Source organism: Phaenicophaeus curvirostris, chromosome 3 (assembly GCF_032191515.1).
Source record: "Phaenicophaeus curvirostris isolate KB17595 chromosome 3, BPBGC_Pcur_1.0, whole genome shotgun sequence".
NCBI classification, from domain to species: Eukaryota; Metazoa; Chordata; class Aves; order Cuculiformes; family Cuculidae; genus Phaenicophaeus; species Phaenicophaeus curvirostris.
Genome location: NC_091394.1, coordinates 56,558,890 through 56,577,589, shown reverse-complemented (window position 1 = coordinate 56,577,589; position 18,700 = coordinate 56,558,890). Strand labels below are relative to the sequence as shown.

Below are 18,700 nucleotides of genomic sequence, written 5' to 3'. Positions count from 1 at the left end.
ATTGAGTGTAGTGCTTTTATAAATTGAGTGGAGGCTTATGAAACCCCCCATTGTATTTTGCTCAAAGAAAGTTAATAACCTGTCTGGTAAAACAAAGTAAAACAAAAGAAAAAGAAAACAATCTTCTGCAAATTTGGTAATTAAAGGAAAGTGTGTACCTCCTCACTTGATTTTCACTGGAAAGAACAAGTCAGACAACACTTTTGTTATTCTCAATGAAGTTCACAGTTGTAAGAGGCATTGTATCTGTTAAGAAAATTACAATGCTATACCTCATAAGCAAGGTGGTAGTATCAATTCGGAAGTATGTTTGTGTGTGTTATTCAGAGTACTCTGTGGTACCACAACCCTTCATAAAAGGGACACATGTACTGGGATACATTTTTATTTAAGAATATGGTGTTCTATTTTTGTCTCGTCTTACTAAAATTTAATATCTAAGGAAAAGCTAAAGATAGTATTTCAACAATGGGATAAAATTATTAATTCATAATGTAGTCTATTTAATTCCCACTAACTTAAAATCAAAGGCTAAAAATACTGAAATCAAGTATTTATTGTTTTGTTGCTTAAAAATTGAGCAATTTATTTTATCCTCTTAGGATCAGAAAACAGAAGGAAAGCAGCAGTGACAAACGGCAAAGGCGGATGTATGAACATGCTTAAATATGCTGCAACTGTCTATAATTATGCACCACACTTACAATCTAATATAATTAAAGGAAGACAGCTGTCTCCATATGTGTCTCATGGGGCTCATTGACTAAAACTCGGACTTAAACAAAATACTAATTATCTGAGAGTAATTTATTCTTAGGTAGACAGACACCTCCACCAAAGCCTCTGAATTTTAAATAGAAAAGTTAAGCCTTCCAAATATAGACACAATCTCGTTTTCACATTTACAGGACAAAACTCTTTCAGACTAAAATGCTACCTCATGCTGCTCAAAAAACTGCTTTTAAATATTTTGAAACATGATAAAAGCAAACCTAACTAATATAATTCTGCTGTTTTACATGCAACTTTCCTGATTTGCCAAGTGCTGAGTGATCTGTTTTTCAAGCAAAGATTTTTTCAAGCAATTTTTTGCTTGAGGTGAATGTTACTACAAGACCTGGCAATACAAACTGTTCATATTCAGACAGTAATGCTCACCAAAAAAGCTACTGTCAATCACCCTCAATGAGTAGTAGGTTCAGAAGCTGGAAGCTTTCATGAGCACTGATTTGAGTTTTCTCTTGGCTGAGTAATAAAGACTTACATGCACAATCTTCATTCAGTGGTAGTTTGAGAAAAGCAGGTGCTCTTTTTAGAAAGGACACAGTTAGGGTCACTTCTTCCCCTGCATTGCGAAGGACTTGAACCTGGAAGAGAAATACAAACAGGAAATCTTTAAATAAATCTATGACAAAACCACTTTTTCCTTTTCGTAAAGAAAGCAAGATGTAAAGAATGCTATATGCTTGTCTGTTGGTCTGTTGTGGTTTTAGTCACTCATGTAGGTACTGGGGTGAGTGGGGGCATTGGCCTCCTATAATAGCACTGGTTTTGCACTGTGCTATTGCGTAGCTTGCTTCTTGACACTGTTCAGATGCACATCTCCTTCTTTCAGGTCTGGCAACATCCACACTAGCTTCCATGTATTTTTTTTTCCCCTCCTAGGTTGTCTCATAAATCTCCAACCAAGGCAACAGCAGTAGTTTCCACAATTGCGCCGTAATCTTACAAGTATATCTTTCCAACTGTGAGAGTTAAATTTAGCCGAAGTGTTCCAGCATGGATGAGAGCTCTAATCTTCCTTAGAGCCACATAGGAAAAATACCTATTTTAAGCCTTAAATCTTAGATAAGCACAAGCTTGAGCTTTGCCAAAGGGCAGCTTCAATTTTGGACACAGGAATGCATAAATGACCACCCATCGATCTGTGAATGCTCTTAGTCTTCCTGTATTCTCCCACAATTGCTCTTATGGTCCTTATTCATGACTTAAGCTTTAGTGCGTTATGGCTGATAGACACCTCAAGACACATAGAAGAAAATGGGAACCCCAGACATTTCCCCAGAGTGGCACAAAAGAAACTGAACAAAATGCTGTACTTCACGATGGATGAGTAACATTTGACTTGATTTATAACATGAGAGCCAAGAAGTACCAGGCTACACAGTTCTGGTTCAGAGAACAACCACTTCCTCTTCTTTTGGCTCTAAAACTTCAAAATTCTTCAAGATTGATTTAATTTGGGTTTATAAAGACAGAATATTGCACCATGCCCCTAAGTGACTGCACTCACACAGAGAGTCAGCTTTCTGGAAGCAGTGTTCGGATGGCTGCTAAACAGCAACAAATGTTTTAAACTAGCATATATCTGCTCCCTTTCTGCTGCGTTTTCATGGTAGCGGGGTAATACAGAAGTAACCAATCTGTCATGCTGCTGCTTGTGAGAAAGCTTGGTAAATAATTTATGGAGGACTGCTATTCTTTAGTTTATGCCTATCAACAATCTATCCAAGAGACTTAGTTCCATGCATGTATATAAATATATGCAAGGATGCCTTCACATGGAATCATTGCATAACATTAAGTTAATTTAAAGCAATTCTTCAAGAACAAGGGTTGACTTTGCCTTTAAACACAATTCTTCCTAGTCCACACTGGTTGCTGCAGGGGACAACATATACAACATATAAGGACAGAATATTTGATTCAGTATCTGAAATCCACTCTGAATTTTAGGCTCTTTACTGTTTAAAATATCATAGCGGTTGTCAAGGCACAATTTGCAGAGTAGCATGTATTTACAGGTATGTGTGCAAATAACTACACATACATTAAAACAAATTTCATCAACCTAGACTGCATGCCAAATATTTCATGTGTAACATGAGCCTCTTTGATGAACACTTTGAATTTCTGCTTTTTTTATAGAATTTGTAACTAGTACTTATTTCATAGAAAGAAGATGACTTGCAATTTGCAGAACAGTAGACCAAGACTCTAAAGTTCTGAATTCCATCAGAAAAATCATACCATACCCTCAGCCTTCACATATCTTTCATCTTTCTCCCTTTTCATGTAGCAGTCACACAGTCAGAATAGACAAAGACAAAGCAGAAACTTAGAGGCATGAATTCTCTATTGAAATGAGTGATGTGGATAGATAAAGTGGAGGAAAAATACAGCTCCCCTCTGCCCTTTTAAAATTTGGTTTTTTTAGTCAGGAAATGGGTAAGAAGCAAATGATGTTACAGCATTACCAACTCATAATTTATAAAGTCACCTTTTAAGGTATCTAACAATAAGTGGATATCTTTTGTGAAAGAAGTTGAAACTGTAAACTCTGCCCCTGAATCTCTCTTCTTCCAAGAGTAAAACAAGCCAAGAATCTTCATGATTTCATTTGATAATATATTGTTCTGTAAAGGCTATTATTGCCATAAGTACTCTACTGCGACATTTTTCTTTAAACTCTCTTTCTCTCTCTCTCTTTCAAACCTCTTTATCTCTTAGGATGAAGAATTCAGTTGGCACACATTTTATTGAAATCAGCAATACTTATTTCATTGGCGTGTATTTTGGAGTGTATGAAGCACATGATTCAGAAATTGACTAGATTTTGACGTGTAGAATACAGACTAAAAGGAGATCAAACATTAAAAAGAAAACTACAAAAGTAACATGACTAATTGTTATGGAGAGTTATGTCTGGAAAAAAAAACCCACTTGTAAACAGAGAGTCAAATGGTTTGTCTGGAAAATACGATACAGTATGAATTTCTAGAGTTTTATAAACATGACTGGAGTTTTATCAATAGACAAAGATACTGGCACATTAATTATTTCTTCTTCTTCATTGCTTAACATCAGTTTAGCTCAAAACATTATAGAGATATTTTGGTAAAATGAGGACTGTGTGAATGTAGATGCATTGTTTGTTGAGGCTTGAAAAACATACATTCATGAAAAAATAATTTATCTACCCAAGTATAATATCATGGACCTGAAGAAATGCTGGCATGTTCCACTAATAAAGCAGTAACAAGCTTTTACCACTGATGTAAACTAATGAACATAGTAAAGAAACCAGTTGTCAATCATAATACCATTTATAGTTGAAGGCACGGACATATATCTTCTCAGACATCCTGCTCTCTTACTTAGAAGGCTCTCTCACATTTACTCTATAAACATTGCCAATATCTTGTCAATCAAGCACTACCACTGAAAACATACGTGCTGGCTATTTCTGGCAGTGACAGTTCAAGAAATATTTCAAGGTTCCTTTCAAACACAAGAGGGAAGTAGACTTACCTAAATCCTTTTAACGACCTTTTCAGCTACAGTATATTTTCTGACTTATAAGGAAAACTTAAAGCTAGATTGATCAGAGTGAGTAGATCAGAATTTTTTTGTCAGCACGATCGCATATTGCATCCATGATAAAAATGACTGAAGACTAAAAAGCCAAGGACTGTTTTCTATTTCCTGAAAAAAATGAACCCTTCTTAAGAATTTGCAGTCATTTAGCAGACTTTCAGGATTTTTCTCAGTTTGCAACGACTACTTCCATATTTTTATATAATTACATTAAATTCCTGAAATTCCTGATACGCTAGTACACATATAAGAAAAACATGAGATTTGTTTTTTTTTTTTTCTTTTTGGGTTTTTTTAATTTATTTTTCTCCACATTGAAGGCTAAAGTGTATTTTAAATAGAATAAACAGAGAACTGCAGAGATTTTGATTCACTAAAGGATGAACAGTAGCACTAAGATAGTACCACTTCTTTTTCAATAAATTAAACAACATGTCACTGTAAAAAATATGCAATTTTTTTCCACCCCCACTTCTTATTCTATAGAACTGTGTTTGAGCCTTCCAAAAATAATTTCAGTTGCTGAATGATCACTGATCTTCATGATGATTCCATCTCTCACAAAAGTATTCCAGTATTGGGTAGAATACAGTTAATATCTATTTCCTTGAAAAGTGACTAGTTCGCAATTGAATACTTGTTTTTCTTTTAAAGTATAAAGTGATTATTTTAAGAAATGGTGCTTCTATAATAACTGTACAATCAAATTACCATAATGGTAGCCACAAATAACAATTCTTATCAGCCCTGGAACAGAGCTAGAGGCTCATTCTCATTGTGTGTAAATGGTAAAAGAAACTTCAAGATTAATGAAAAGCACCTGAGTAAGTAAGATACTTCCATTCCATTACTGCTAACAGAGAAGACACTTCTAAATTTATTGCAAAATCAAATATTTAAAACATTTCCCCTAATATGTAAAAAGATACTAATGGACCCAACTTCTAAAAAGTTAAAAAGAAACATATTTTTGGAAGAAAAACTAATTTTGAATAAATATAGAAAAAAAATTAAAAAATAAATCAAATATTTGCAAAGAAAGGTGCAGCTAATTCCTAAGGGCTTTTTTAATTATATATGAAGAGTTTGGTGATGGTGAGACAAATTCAGACTGCTAAATCGATGGAATATTTGCCTGACAAAAATTCAACTCAGTAGTAGATCTAACGCTTCTGAAATCTAACAAGGTTAGATCTCCCCATCATAAACTCCAGAACTCCCTTCAGAAGATATCTGTACCCTTATGCATTTGACCTGACAATTTCTAAAACACTGCACCCTAGACTGCAGCAAATGCATGACCAGGAACCATTAAACAGATTTGCCTATTCATTGTTGAAAAGTAATAACCTGTTCTATTATCAGAGGTTGTACTGTCTATTCAAGATGTATGTTGTTTGTTTATGACATCTACAAAGCTGTAGATTTCAGCTGAACCTGTCTCAGATTTTTATTTTAATAGTTAACAATGAATAGTAGGAACACTTAATGTGTTGATATAGATGTTGTATGGATTAAATAATGCAAAGTTATTTAGTATTGCAGTTACTACTTGATTTAGTTGTATTTTTTAATAGATTTCATCTAGTGAGCAATAGTAGCTATCAATTTGTTCATGCACATTGTCTAATGAAGTCATTCCTGTAACAGGAAGAAGCTGTAACACATTTAAAAAAACTTAACACCTCCTCATCAACATTATGGCTATATATTAAATTCCTGCTGCTCTTTTAGAAATTATATAGATATATACATATGTATTTATACATATAATGTAGAATGAGTTGAAGTGAAACAAACTCCATGAACAGAAAAATTAAATACTGTCAATAAACTTTCTTATGCAAAGCATAAGCTTACTACCAGTGGGGTCAAGAATTAATTTACTTCTACCACAAAAAGTCCTATATAAAGTTAGGATATTCATGGGTTAAGTGAGACAGGCAAATTAACAGTTTTATGAACCAGGAGCTGTGTGAAATGGTGAAATTAGAAGAGCCAGTGTTTCTGGAGTTACAGTCTCTATATTTCCATGAAATTACTGCAATGACTGCAAGGGGGCCATTTGAAGAAGTGAATTTTATGGTGATGTGTAATATTGATAAATAAAAACTTTGCATAATAATTACACTCATCTGAATTTTTAATAACGTCTGCAATGATATTGCCTTTTAATTTTATAAAACATTTAAGTCCCAGTTCAAAAAAACATTTGACCATATGCTGAAGTCTCAATATATTCTGGAAAACAATGAAGCATTAAGTCCCCCTGACTTCAGTAAGCATACTTCCTGAATAGGACTGTACATCCCTTCATAAACTACCAATGAATTTTATCCACCAATACCTTGAATTATAAAGAATACGGCAGAGGGAAGGAAAAGCAGAAGATGTCTTCCTAGCCACTGTGCAGATGTACACAATGCAGTAGTAGTGAGTCCAACAGCAGATACTACAACACGCATTTTGGCACAATCAGGTAAAGACCCAAAGCTAAAAGGCTCAATGCATTCACACAACTGTCTTGAATTATGTTTATTTAAACAAATTAACTGTTTTATTCAGTTAAAGGTATGTAGTTAATACAGAACATATACATTAAAGATATCACTGCATGGGGTGTTTCTAATTTTAATAATGTAACATTTATCACAGTATTTGCTAATAACGAAAGTTAATCAACAAATATAACAGTAAAAATATCAAAGCTTCTTTTTTTTCCCTTCAGAAAAATTCTTTTGCTGCTATGCAGAGAAAACTAGAACACCACTTTATGACAGCAGTTCCCATTCAGGCTGCAAAATTCAAACTGCACTTCAGACCATGGTCTGACACTGCCATCACTGTAGGTTTTAATTTTGTGCTGCCTGATTCCAGAACTTGTATTAGATATTTAGATACAAACCCATATGGGCTGCCCACTAGAACTAGGAGCTTCCTCAAACAAGGCCAAAGAAAATGTGGGGCACGGTGAACATGATGAAGATACAGGAAGACGTGCCCTTCTATTCAGAACGCTCTTCTGCATGTATCTTGCAACTGTCACAGTTTAAAAAAAAACATAGGGGGATGTGGTAAGATTCATAGTTACAGCAAAGATACCCTACTAAGCCCACCACAAAGCAATTATTCTGCAAGTGGCAGACAGAGGTTTCTGTTTTCCCAAGATGATACAGGAATTGAATCAAGATAGGCCATACACAGTGAATGCTCCAGCTACTAAAGCGCTAGATAAAAAAATTACTTAACAGCATCATACAGAGATTCACAGGGTTTGATGCTTTTTGACAAGTCCCATCAGACTGACCAATTGAAACAAAATCATTCATGACTCCAAATGCCAGCATTTGTTTAAGCTACACTATTGGATGACTTCTCAGATGGACAACAATATACCAGTCATAGCTATATTCAGGTTTCCTTCATTGATCCTTGTCCTATATGTTTTCACAGACTCATGAGCTTTACACAGAGTTACCAGAACAAGCAACCTCATGACTCCTTTACAAAGCATTTATAGAAAACCAAGTGATCTGCCTTTAAAAATAGATTTCATCATGTTTCAAGTCCATGTGCAAAGTAGGCCATTTATATTAGCTGACACTAAGAGACATCTACAGAGTTTCCTTCAGAGGAAATGACTAAAATAATCAGATGTAAGCAACATGAATAAGCGTAATGAAGAGGTAGGAGAAAGAGATAATAATTTATTAGAAATATAATTAACTCACACAGAAAAAAAAATCCATCAGCCAACAGGGGATCATATATAGGTTACACAAAGGACACAGGCTCCTGTCAGCTCTTCCTTAAATGCAGTTCCAAGGTAAAAAGAGAAAATTGTCACTTCAGTGATATACTTACTCTCAATTTGGAAAAAAATCAGTTTTAAAACTTTTAATCTAACACTTGTGGAATGGAGAATTTACAAGTTCGTCTAAACAATCTCATGACAGTTTTCTGGAAATCTTTAAACTTTCTTATCCTCCATAATCAACACGAAAATATTTAGTAATCAATCAGAATAACAACACACTGCAATTATTGCTCAGTTGCATGTTTATCTTCCCAAAAGTAATATAGGAGTGGCTCAGCAAAAGATATCAATGTAAACACCTGAACAAAAATAAACTATGAAAGTAGAAGGCTGCCAGGAAAAGGCTGCAGCATTTTCCTGTTTTCATTATGTTTTCTTCTTTCATTGATGTTAGTATTGTTAATAAATATTACTCATTAAAAAAATACAGCTATAAGTGCTTTATTTGAATTCTTAGGTCATGTACCCAAATTTTCAATTGTATTTCACAAAAGACTGCACTTACTGGTCATCATAGTTCATATTAAATCATTAAAAGGCCATTACTCCAATACAGAAACTATGTAAAGCAAGAAATTAGAACTTGTTAAAATTTTAAGTCCATCAAACCTGGGAACGCAGAACTTGGAGTCCCTGACCATAAGTCATGGCAACACCATAGGTCCCTCAACTGGAGTATTTCACATCATATCATATTATGAGAAATAGAAAATAATAATACCCTATATATATTCCAACTCTAATACATTACATTTACTCTGATCTAACTACATTCTTTGACTTATTCCAGCTGAGCTTCAGGCTGTTGATTCAAATGCAAATGTTGATTATAGTTCCAAACAATGGATCTTCTTAAAGTTTCCTAATTTCATGGACTACTACTGGCCTGTAACTGTGGTCCACAGAATAAAAAAATACCCAAAGATGTATTCAGCTCTACATGATAATGTAGTTACTCATGACAAGAAAATACCTATGAAAACACACAAAATATTAAAGGAACCAGAAGACCCCAACTCAAACTTGGAAATTTCCGATTTTCATGAGTCCTACACCAAGTTTTTAGGTGTATCTGTATGTGGTGAGTACAAGCCGTAGTTCAGAACTGTGTATCTTTGTTTCCACATTACCTACTCCCTGTATGCTTCTACTTCTGTAGGATTTCTCAGTAGAACTCTTCCTAATGTGGCTGAAATTAAACAGCATTTATTTTACAATTTTTTAAATATATGAAATAGGAAACTTGATTTTTGAAAACAAAATAAGATAGTTTTCTAATTCTAAATGTGAATGATAGCATCACTGTGTATCTAGGTAAACTACTCAACTGCATTATCAAATACTGTAATACCTTTAGTCTAATTCTGGTTTTCAACTAGTTGTATTAACGTGACTATTTAGACCTCTACCAATACTACACATTTTTTGTGTATACTTGGGTAAACCTCTCCTTGGTATGATGGCTCAGAAATTTACACAGGAACCAGATATTGTTAGGGATCAATTTCATTGATGTTGTCAAAACAAAATATTGACTGAATCTTCTCTGGGAGAAATGCATGATCCTCTAAATAAAGCAAAACTCCAACAGAAATGGAAGAAACATTTACACCAGTGTTATAATAGCATCTGCTGATTTCTACACAGCCACAAGGGGTTTGGACTTCATTATAACTGGAAACCAACTGTAACAGTAGGCTATGCTGAGATTGGTTTGGGTTTTTTGCTCTCCATGTTCTCTATATGTCAGGGAGAATATTCCAAAAAAAGAAGCTGTTAACGCCTGCAGAGCATTAAGAAACCTCCAGAGGCATTGCACATTCACTTTCCAGGATCCATGACATAAAATTAAAAGATTCAGTATTTTTTAACACACAGATATGTAGAAATTCCTCCTACTCCTCATATCTGCATAACGTGACTGTGAAATTTCTTACTTATGCATATTTTATCATTTTAGTGGGTTTTAGTCCAATATAATATAAAGTGGTAAGAATAAACAACAATCATAATTTACTAATTCTCTGTAGACTAACAATCAATTCTTGGTACTGCTATTTTCTAACAAGAACTTCAGATAGCAAAAGATTGATAAAACCATCTTTAAATGAAAGAAGAAAAAGATTTACAAGAGACATTCTCTTGGACAATAAAAAAAGAAGATTTTTGAAGGTAGAGTATACTATAACTCACCATAATAAATATTCCATCATGGGTTTCCCTGACACACCTTTAAACAAGATTTTTATTACCATCCAGTAACATGCAAAAATGTCAAGTTATACTTGATTTCCACTTTCTGGAGATAAGAGCTGCCACAAAAACACTTGCTGCTGGATATAGGCCAGAGCTTCAGTCATGAAATTACTGACAAACTAAATGGGTAAACCAACACAAGAGGTAATAATATAAAAATGTCTTATATACAACATTAAGATTTTGCTTGTGGCCTGCAGGTATTATGGCATACAGCGCATGATAATGCATTCAGTATTCTAGAAAAAAAAAGTGTATTGTGAGTTATCCAACAGTGTATGAGAACACAATGTATTCCAGCAGATAATCATAAATTGAATTTAAGAAAAAGGTGTAGGTGTAGGGCCTTTCAAAACTAATAGCCATTTTTCAGCAGTTAGCCAGTTAAACGTTAGAAGAATGACATAGACACTTAGAAGTCTCCATTTCTGCCACAAAAGTCACATAAAATATTCAGCGTAATGAAAAAGACAAAAGCAATTATCGATGGTATATTAAGAAAAATAAAATAACATCGGCTATATTCACAGAATAAACCAAATTGCTCCATATTTGTCTACATGATTCCTTGAGTACCCAGCTACAATTGGAATAAAGAAAACCTTTTCTGAACAGATATATATTTTACTTTTGCTAGAAGACATTATGCTAAAGCTAAAAAGCTTCAGATAGAAGCTTCTGCTTTTCAACAATACATATTTTTTAAAAAGTAAGAGTAAAAATCAAAGCGAAGTTGAAAGTGGAAATGGTTCTTTTTTTTTCTAGCAAGCTGTAACAGAAACTGGACAATAACCTGCAATTAAGTCCTCCAAATTTTGCAGGTAATGTGTGCTTCTCATTAGGAGGAAATTCTATAGATCAAATCATCCATTTTAAAGGGTTTTGAGTTCTTTCTTTTCACAGTTGATCATACTGCACTTCTGGGTGTTCCGCTTTTGGGTTTGTTTGGGTTTTTTTTCCCATTATAGCAATGAACTTGAAGGGTTTGAGTTTTCTAGCCCTGAAGTCACTTGCTTATCTACTAAATATGTAAGAATACCCTGCTCTTTCCAATACATTGCTCCCACACTTCAAATTTACCGGAGTGCTTTCACACTGAGTTCTATATGACACATATTCTATCACATTTACTAAACAAGTATAGTTTTTATGTAAGCAATTTGTGAAAAGATCATTAGTAATATTCAAAATGTATACACATTACTAAACTACATGACAAGTCAGCTACTGTTCCTGTTCCTAATGCCTGAAGAGTGAACGCAATCCAGTTTACACTGCATGTTGAAGTCCAGTCTTAGTTTTTTAATTCTTTTATGAACAAAGATAGGTTTAGGACTGTTGAAAACATGGTTTGAATATACGTCTGACTAAGCAGAAACCCACTTCTGGGGGAAAAAAGAAAGATCAGTCCCAGAATAAGAGTTTGCCCACACTAATCCCATTGCACGGCTGGGGTCAAACACACAGCTAGTGGCAAATTTCACATTTACATATTCAATATAAGATTTGCTGTTGGCAAATATGACCTTAACATTTACTTTTCATGAACAGTCACACTAATCAAGCACCAGCATATAAATGCTCATGAAAAATGAATACAAAATGGTCTTAAAGAATTTTAAATCAAATTTTAATTGTAAATGTGAATAAATATTAATGTAGAAGCCTACTCCTATTTGTTCCGTACTAAATGTTATCAACTTCACAGTTATATAAAGAATAATTCTTGGACAAATTCATAATTGCAGTAATGTTTTAGATCAATATATGCAGTTAACTCTGTTAAGCTTGTTGGCATCTCTGAGAATCTCAGCCCTATATCTGAGAAAGATATTTTCCTCCAGGGAATGTGCTCAGTGGTAAAAGTTTTCAGCTGAGAAAATGCACAAGAAACATAGAATCATCTAGGCCCAACATTTAACCTAGCATTGCCAAGCCACCTCTAAACCATGTACCTAAATACCATATCTCATGTCTGAAACAACATACTTTCATGCCATTTAATGCTATGGCAGCCCTTCTGCTGTAGAATAACTGTACTGCATCTAGCTGAAGCTGAGAAAACGACTTTGTTCTTCATACATGTTTGTAAGCAAAAACATCCCCAGTTTAGTAAATACTTAAATTAATACTTTTAGACAAGTATATACACATTTTCCGGTGCTGGGATCCAACATAGCTATCCTGTAATATGAAATTTTCACAAAAAATAGCACCTCAACATTTTGTGGATCATTTTCATCAGCATCTAAATTTCAAGGATCTTGGCAAAATTGAATTTGGAGGTAGTCACACTTGATATTAATTAACTGGACGACAGTTACAGATATTTTGGAAATAAAAGATATTAGCAAGTAATTCCAAGGAAGTAAAAAAGCTAATTTTTATTTCAGCATAATGATGATAACGTGTTGAATTACAGGTTTAATCAGTTTATAGCATGAGGTCTTCACGACTTTCAAAGTTAAGGATATATCTGGTATATTCATCCAAAATGATTACGCGTCTTAACTCGTTGCAACCTTTACTTTACCTTTTCTTATTTTCCTAAATAGTAAATAGCCCCGTGGAAATCCACTCTTGCCAGCAGTAAATTACCATTTGAGACTATAAAATTTTATAAAACTCATCATTTATAGACTGTTACATAGAGTGGATGTGTTCTCCAAAGCAAAAATTGCAGCATCAAGAACAACAACAAAAAAAATGTTTTGGAAAATTCTGTTACATCACGGCTAAGTGAATATGTTGGACCATCATAAATGAATGCTCAAGCTACAGGCCTCACTTTTAGAAAGTATAAGTCCCTCTAACATTTATAATTCTGTATTTAAAATTTTCTCTGTGCTATCAGTTTCTATGAAAACTCAGAAAACAAGCAGAACAGTGCTGATGCTATTTAACTCAAAGCTGAAAGCTAAGGAACATCAATCTATGCAGAAAGCTGATTCAAAGGAGCACACTCCCATTTAGACAACACTCTCCTGTTGAGATATAAAGATGTCATTTTTGATAATTTCTGGGATATTAAATTACCTAGTCATAACAGTGAAAGTAAAAATTTACATGTCTTGGTATTGCCAAATTCCTAAACTCCCAGTGTTTTAATTGGAAAAAGTTAACGCTGTGACCCACAGATTTGTAGTTTTGTCATTGTTGTCTATGTGACTATTTGTACTCTAAACCACCACTTATTGATTGACAGAAAGATGCTTTATACAGTCTGTAAAACCTTGAAAATGTCACAAAATATTTTATTTTTTAGCATTCATTACAGTAAATGCTAGCTCTCACCATCATTTCTCTCTGCAATCAGTGATTCAGAAATAAAATAATATGATCTGAAGTGCACAGAGATCTTGAACATATATTGTATTAGATTTTTCATGTAAATCTGACTAAACAAAAGATGTAAAAAAACCCTTCAGATGACTGAGACATGGTAAAGATTTTGTGAAACATGTTTGTCTATCCATCTAATACACAGATACACTCAGAATAGTATAAGAAAGGAAGGCATTTCGGTATTTCAGAGTATCTAGAAATATCTTCAGTACCTGCTACTGCACACCAATATGTTAAAATATGGAAGGTTTTTGATGTGGAGCATTCCCTTGAACTTCCCTTTTAATGGGTCAGCATAATTAGATCCTTTGAAATATTATGAATCAGTATTGGCTTGACAAGGGCACGTGAAGTGGAATAGAGCTATATACATTTGCTAGACCTCATTTAAACATATACATCATTATCCTGATAACATCATTTGAGCCTAAGCACTGACTATTTCCCATTTTGCTCAGAAAAGAACTAATAGCACAGGGAGGCAACAACTCCTGCAGGTCTCTGCAGTAAAATCTAAAGAATAGGTAACCTTTGCAATTTTTAATTAAGAGTTTCTTCCCTCTGTCGTTTTCCTTGTGATCCATGAACGTCTTACTAGTGCAAGCTCTTTTACTGGCCACAGTCTTGCAAAAAAAGCTAACAGGAAACAGGGAGTATCAAACTGAACTTGTAGAAAGACACCATAACTATGAGGTCAACACTAAGAAAAAACTATACATCTAGAAATAGGCCCAGCGCTGACAAACAGATACCAAATCACCAGTACCATACTGTACCATACTAGTGGTTGAGAAGTATGGGGTGGGCCATCTGGAAACCTCCATGTATTTGGCTGGAACAGTCCAACACTGGATACTATTGAAAAATATATAGAGTCCATTCTCCTTTCCTCTTCCTCCTCCACCGAACAAACTGTCAAAAGACAAAGACCCATTGTAGAGAAAAAAAAAAAAAAGACCTAAAAATATGCACAGGTGTTAGATAACCCCTGGATAAAAAGCTTCTTCCTGGCACCAATTTGATTTTATTATAGCCAATGACAATTCTGAAGAGTTAAAACAGGTATGGTAACTGCTGGAGAAATGTCAGGAGACTCTTTGTGTGTGTACACTTGTACTTCTTTGAGCACTCCTCTTTTTTATGACACCTTCTGGCTAGTTTAATCAGTACACACAGTCTGTTTTGTCCAATGTGCTCTCTTGGGCCCAAGTCAAGCCACAAGAAAAACAGAGAGTGCCTGTTAGACGAGAACATTTGCTTTCAGTCTATACAATGTGGTTGCTAGCCATTGAATGAAGACACCACTGCTGCCGCTCAGACAGTATATTCTAGTCTATATGGATAAATGACATTTTTTTAATAGTGACCCAGAAAGAAAATTTTCATGCCTATAGAAGGTTTCATTTTTACTATAATAAATTGGAGTGCTTTGTGTATGTTTATTTCTTCTGCCATGTGGAGAATGTTGATGCTCTCTATGGTATTCTTGTCTAGTTTCACTAGACTATGATGGAGTAATTAGTCCAAATAAAACAAAGGACACTAAACAACTAGCCAAAGTGGACTATGCCTTTTCAAAGATATACCACACAGAAACAGATTTAAAATAACTGGGACTCTTGCTCTGCCAGAGAGCCAGCCCCATTTTCTTATTTTTTTGTACAGTATTACATCTATACATAGCAATCTAAAAATCAAGTCCCTGTACCAAAGAATAACTGAGGTATATATATAGCTACACATCTGGAAGTTGCTGTGCAGAGTGAAATCTTTCAAAAATCTTCTGGAGGGTAAAATACACACATGTACAAACAAACATAAAAATATTCCTTAAGGACGTAAATAAACCCAAGTCTTTACAGTAAAATATCAGTGTAAACAAGGTCACAAAGCATGCCTCATGGTACACTCTAAATTCACTGCTCTATTGTCTCTTTTCTTTGCAGCTCAGGTTGTCAGCATTAACGGAGCTACATGAAAGGACCAACAGCAGTTACTTGAAGTATGCTGCATCATAATTAGTGATGTGATCCTTCATTCTATCCCGCTAAGCCAAATGGATTTTTGCTCTGAGGACCATTGCTGTGTAATAAGGAAATAACAATATTAATCATATATACTTGGCCTTACTCATGATAGCATATTCTACTCCTTCCTGTTAAAACTTAGTAGTACTGATGATTAGTTTTAGAAGATGAGATCTTAATAAAATTACTAATATAACTACAGGTATCTTGAGACAAAGAAATGAAAATATAAATTCAGAAAACAAACATCATTGTGGTTGAATAAATTCAAGCCTTTACTGAGTTTGGCACAAAAATTAATTCTTTAAACAGAAGGAAAGCATAGATAAAACCAGATTAGAAAAGTAGCTGAAAGTATGTCACAAAATATTGGTCAAGTTCATATAATAATCCAAGGAATTTCCACTACACAGAAAAAAACAACACCCAGTAAACTAGTTACACATGGTAGGTTGTTTTTCACTTGATATTCAATTATTTCAAATCAATGCTGAAATATTTGACAGATTACTATTAGGAACAGATTATTATTCAGGAACAGGTAGGACACTGTAAGTACATTGTTACAGATGCTGACATTAATTGTAACTGGGTAGCTAACACTTCTTTTATAATCCAAATGTCAAGTAGAAAACAGTAGCTGTAAGGGAAACATAATAACTTGGCCTCTTACGAAGAACATATTGGATTTCCAAAAAGTTCACATTTAACTTTTAGATTTAAAAGCTACAAATTGCAGATTGATTATTATCTTCTCTTAGAAGAGCCAACCATGCAGCTTCAATATTTAAAGTTGCTATTCATTCTAGAAGGGAAAGGGTTAAACAGCTGTGCTATGAGTTACACAATACAGGATCTCTACCATATGATATGAGAAGGTGGCAATCTGTATTTGCAGGTTACTGTTATCACAATCACCAGTCAACATAATATTAATGTAGAGATCCTTTGCTATAAAAGATTTAGTAGTATTTCCTATAATCCAGTGAGCTAAACCTGGTATTACTTTAGCTGTCTGTTTCACAGTTAAGGAAACAAAGATAACATAAAACCAGAATTTACCAAAGGACACATCCGTAAAGTCAAGATGGAGTCAGATCTCAGACCATTTGGTTTCCAGTCCTGTCTTACAAATAAATCGTGCTAGTCCTTCTGTTTAAAACCATTCATAAAAAAAAAAAATTACCAAAATTACTGACGATAGCTTTTAAAAATCAGTTTGGATGAAATTACAGTTTAGAAACAAAAAATCAGATAAGAGTTTATCAGCTGCACATGATTGCAATTAAGCAGCTACAATCCCTATACTGTCAGTTTTGTAAAACATAGATGAGTTATGGAGAGCTAGCACCCTACTGTTGTTGTGATTTGAGCTAAATTAGAGTTAGTTTTGTGACTAACTCAGTTGCTCTAAATAGCTTCATTCTCTGAAAGCTAACTGCGTGTTTTTGAGACAGTGTTCCTCACTAAGAGTGACAACAGAGGGCATTGGTATGCAGAAAGGAGCAGACAGGACAGGTGACCCTAAACTGACCAACAGAGTATTCCATCCCATATATGTCGTACTCAGACCATGAGGGTCTCATCCCTCTTTTGTGATGGCCGACATCCAGTGAGAACCTCACCTGTCTGATTGCTCCTGATTCTGGATTCATGTATTCCTGAATCCAGTTCTGGAGCTCTGTACCCTCCTAGCCGTGGATAAAATCCCTCATTGTTCTACAGTATTTGTGGTGATGTACAATCATTGAGGGATGGAGTAGGGGCACAATCTCAAATATTTGTATATATCTTATTACTTTCTAATTATTTCCATCATCATTATTATTTCATTAAAGCTGTAATTTTAGTTTCCAACCTGCAAATCCTTTTCCTCACATTTTTCCTTTCCCCCGTTCCCTGGGAGTGGAGGGGAGAGGGATTTGGGAGCCCAACTGCATGATTTTAGCTGCCAAATTAGCTGGGCTGGGACTAAAGCCTGACTTATGAATACAGAGAAAAGGGGGAAGCAAAATGCAGTGCATGTGGACATCCCATTTCAGGCCATTCTGATGGAAAAAGATGTCTTTTGCAAAATGCAGCTGATGGTTGAATTGAAACACAGTGCTATGTATTGTAGCTAGCTCTGCATTTAATCCATGAAAGTGTAAATGTCTACGCTGTCTTGATACTTACCTACTTCTGCATGAGTTTTTCCTGTTGCTTTTCAAGGAATGCACAAATGCTACACTGACTGGAACATATGAACTATCATTTTTCATTAGAAACTTTCCCTGAATTTTCCCCAATACAAGAAATAAGGAATTATTTCATATCCATGCTAATGTAATTCTATTTTAATTTCCTAAGAGAAAAACAGATGCTAACATCCAAAGAACCGAGTAATACGTAATTATAGTTTCTGGTACTACCTGAGATGCTTTGTTCACAATGTTAAGAACAGAGAAATAATTTTAAACATATCAGAATTCATTTGACAGAAATTTTTCCCCATGGGTCCCAGATGCTCTGGTGTGCTATAACACTGGAAATAGTAAGAGCAGTGGATCCGGCACAAGATTCTTGGTAGCATGCGACTGAGTTGACTCATACGCTCATACTGCAAGACATTTAATAGTATTTCAAAAGAGACAGGTCACAGCAGGGCCTCTCCCTCTTTCCCAGAGTTTCATCCATGGTGTTGTGGCTAGAACCAGAACAACTAAAAGTGTTCACATGTGCAACAAGAACAGTATTATGTTAGTGACTGCCTATGCATTTTTTTTATGTTTGGACAATAAACAGAGATAAGAACTACAGATATATTAGTTTCCAGAATACAAACTTATTAGTCTCCAGCCTTCTGAATAACCATAACCATTGTTTGCCCTTAAAAGAA

General features: G+C 34.6%; 1 protein-coding gene across 3 annotated transcripts in view; it reads right to left on the bottom strand.

The window, feature by feature from the left end:
- SNTG1 (syntrophin gamma 1) overlaps positions 1–18,700 on the bottom strand; it is a 160,313-nt gene that overhangs the window by 108,823 nt on the left and 32,790 nt on the right. For 2 of the 3 annotated variants that reach the window (XM_069854083.1, XM_069854084.1), the window contains 2 exons: positions 14,572–14,707; positions 1,265–1,367 (listed from right to left, as the gene is read on the bottom strand). In XM_069854083.1, coding sequence (XP_069710184.1) covers positions 1,265–1,367; positions 14,572–14,707 — 239 coding nt within the window. The remainder of the gene's footprint in view (positions 1–1,264; positions 1,368–14,571; positions 14,708–18,700) is intronic. The other variant, XM_069854082.1, reaches the window with a different exon arrangement.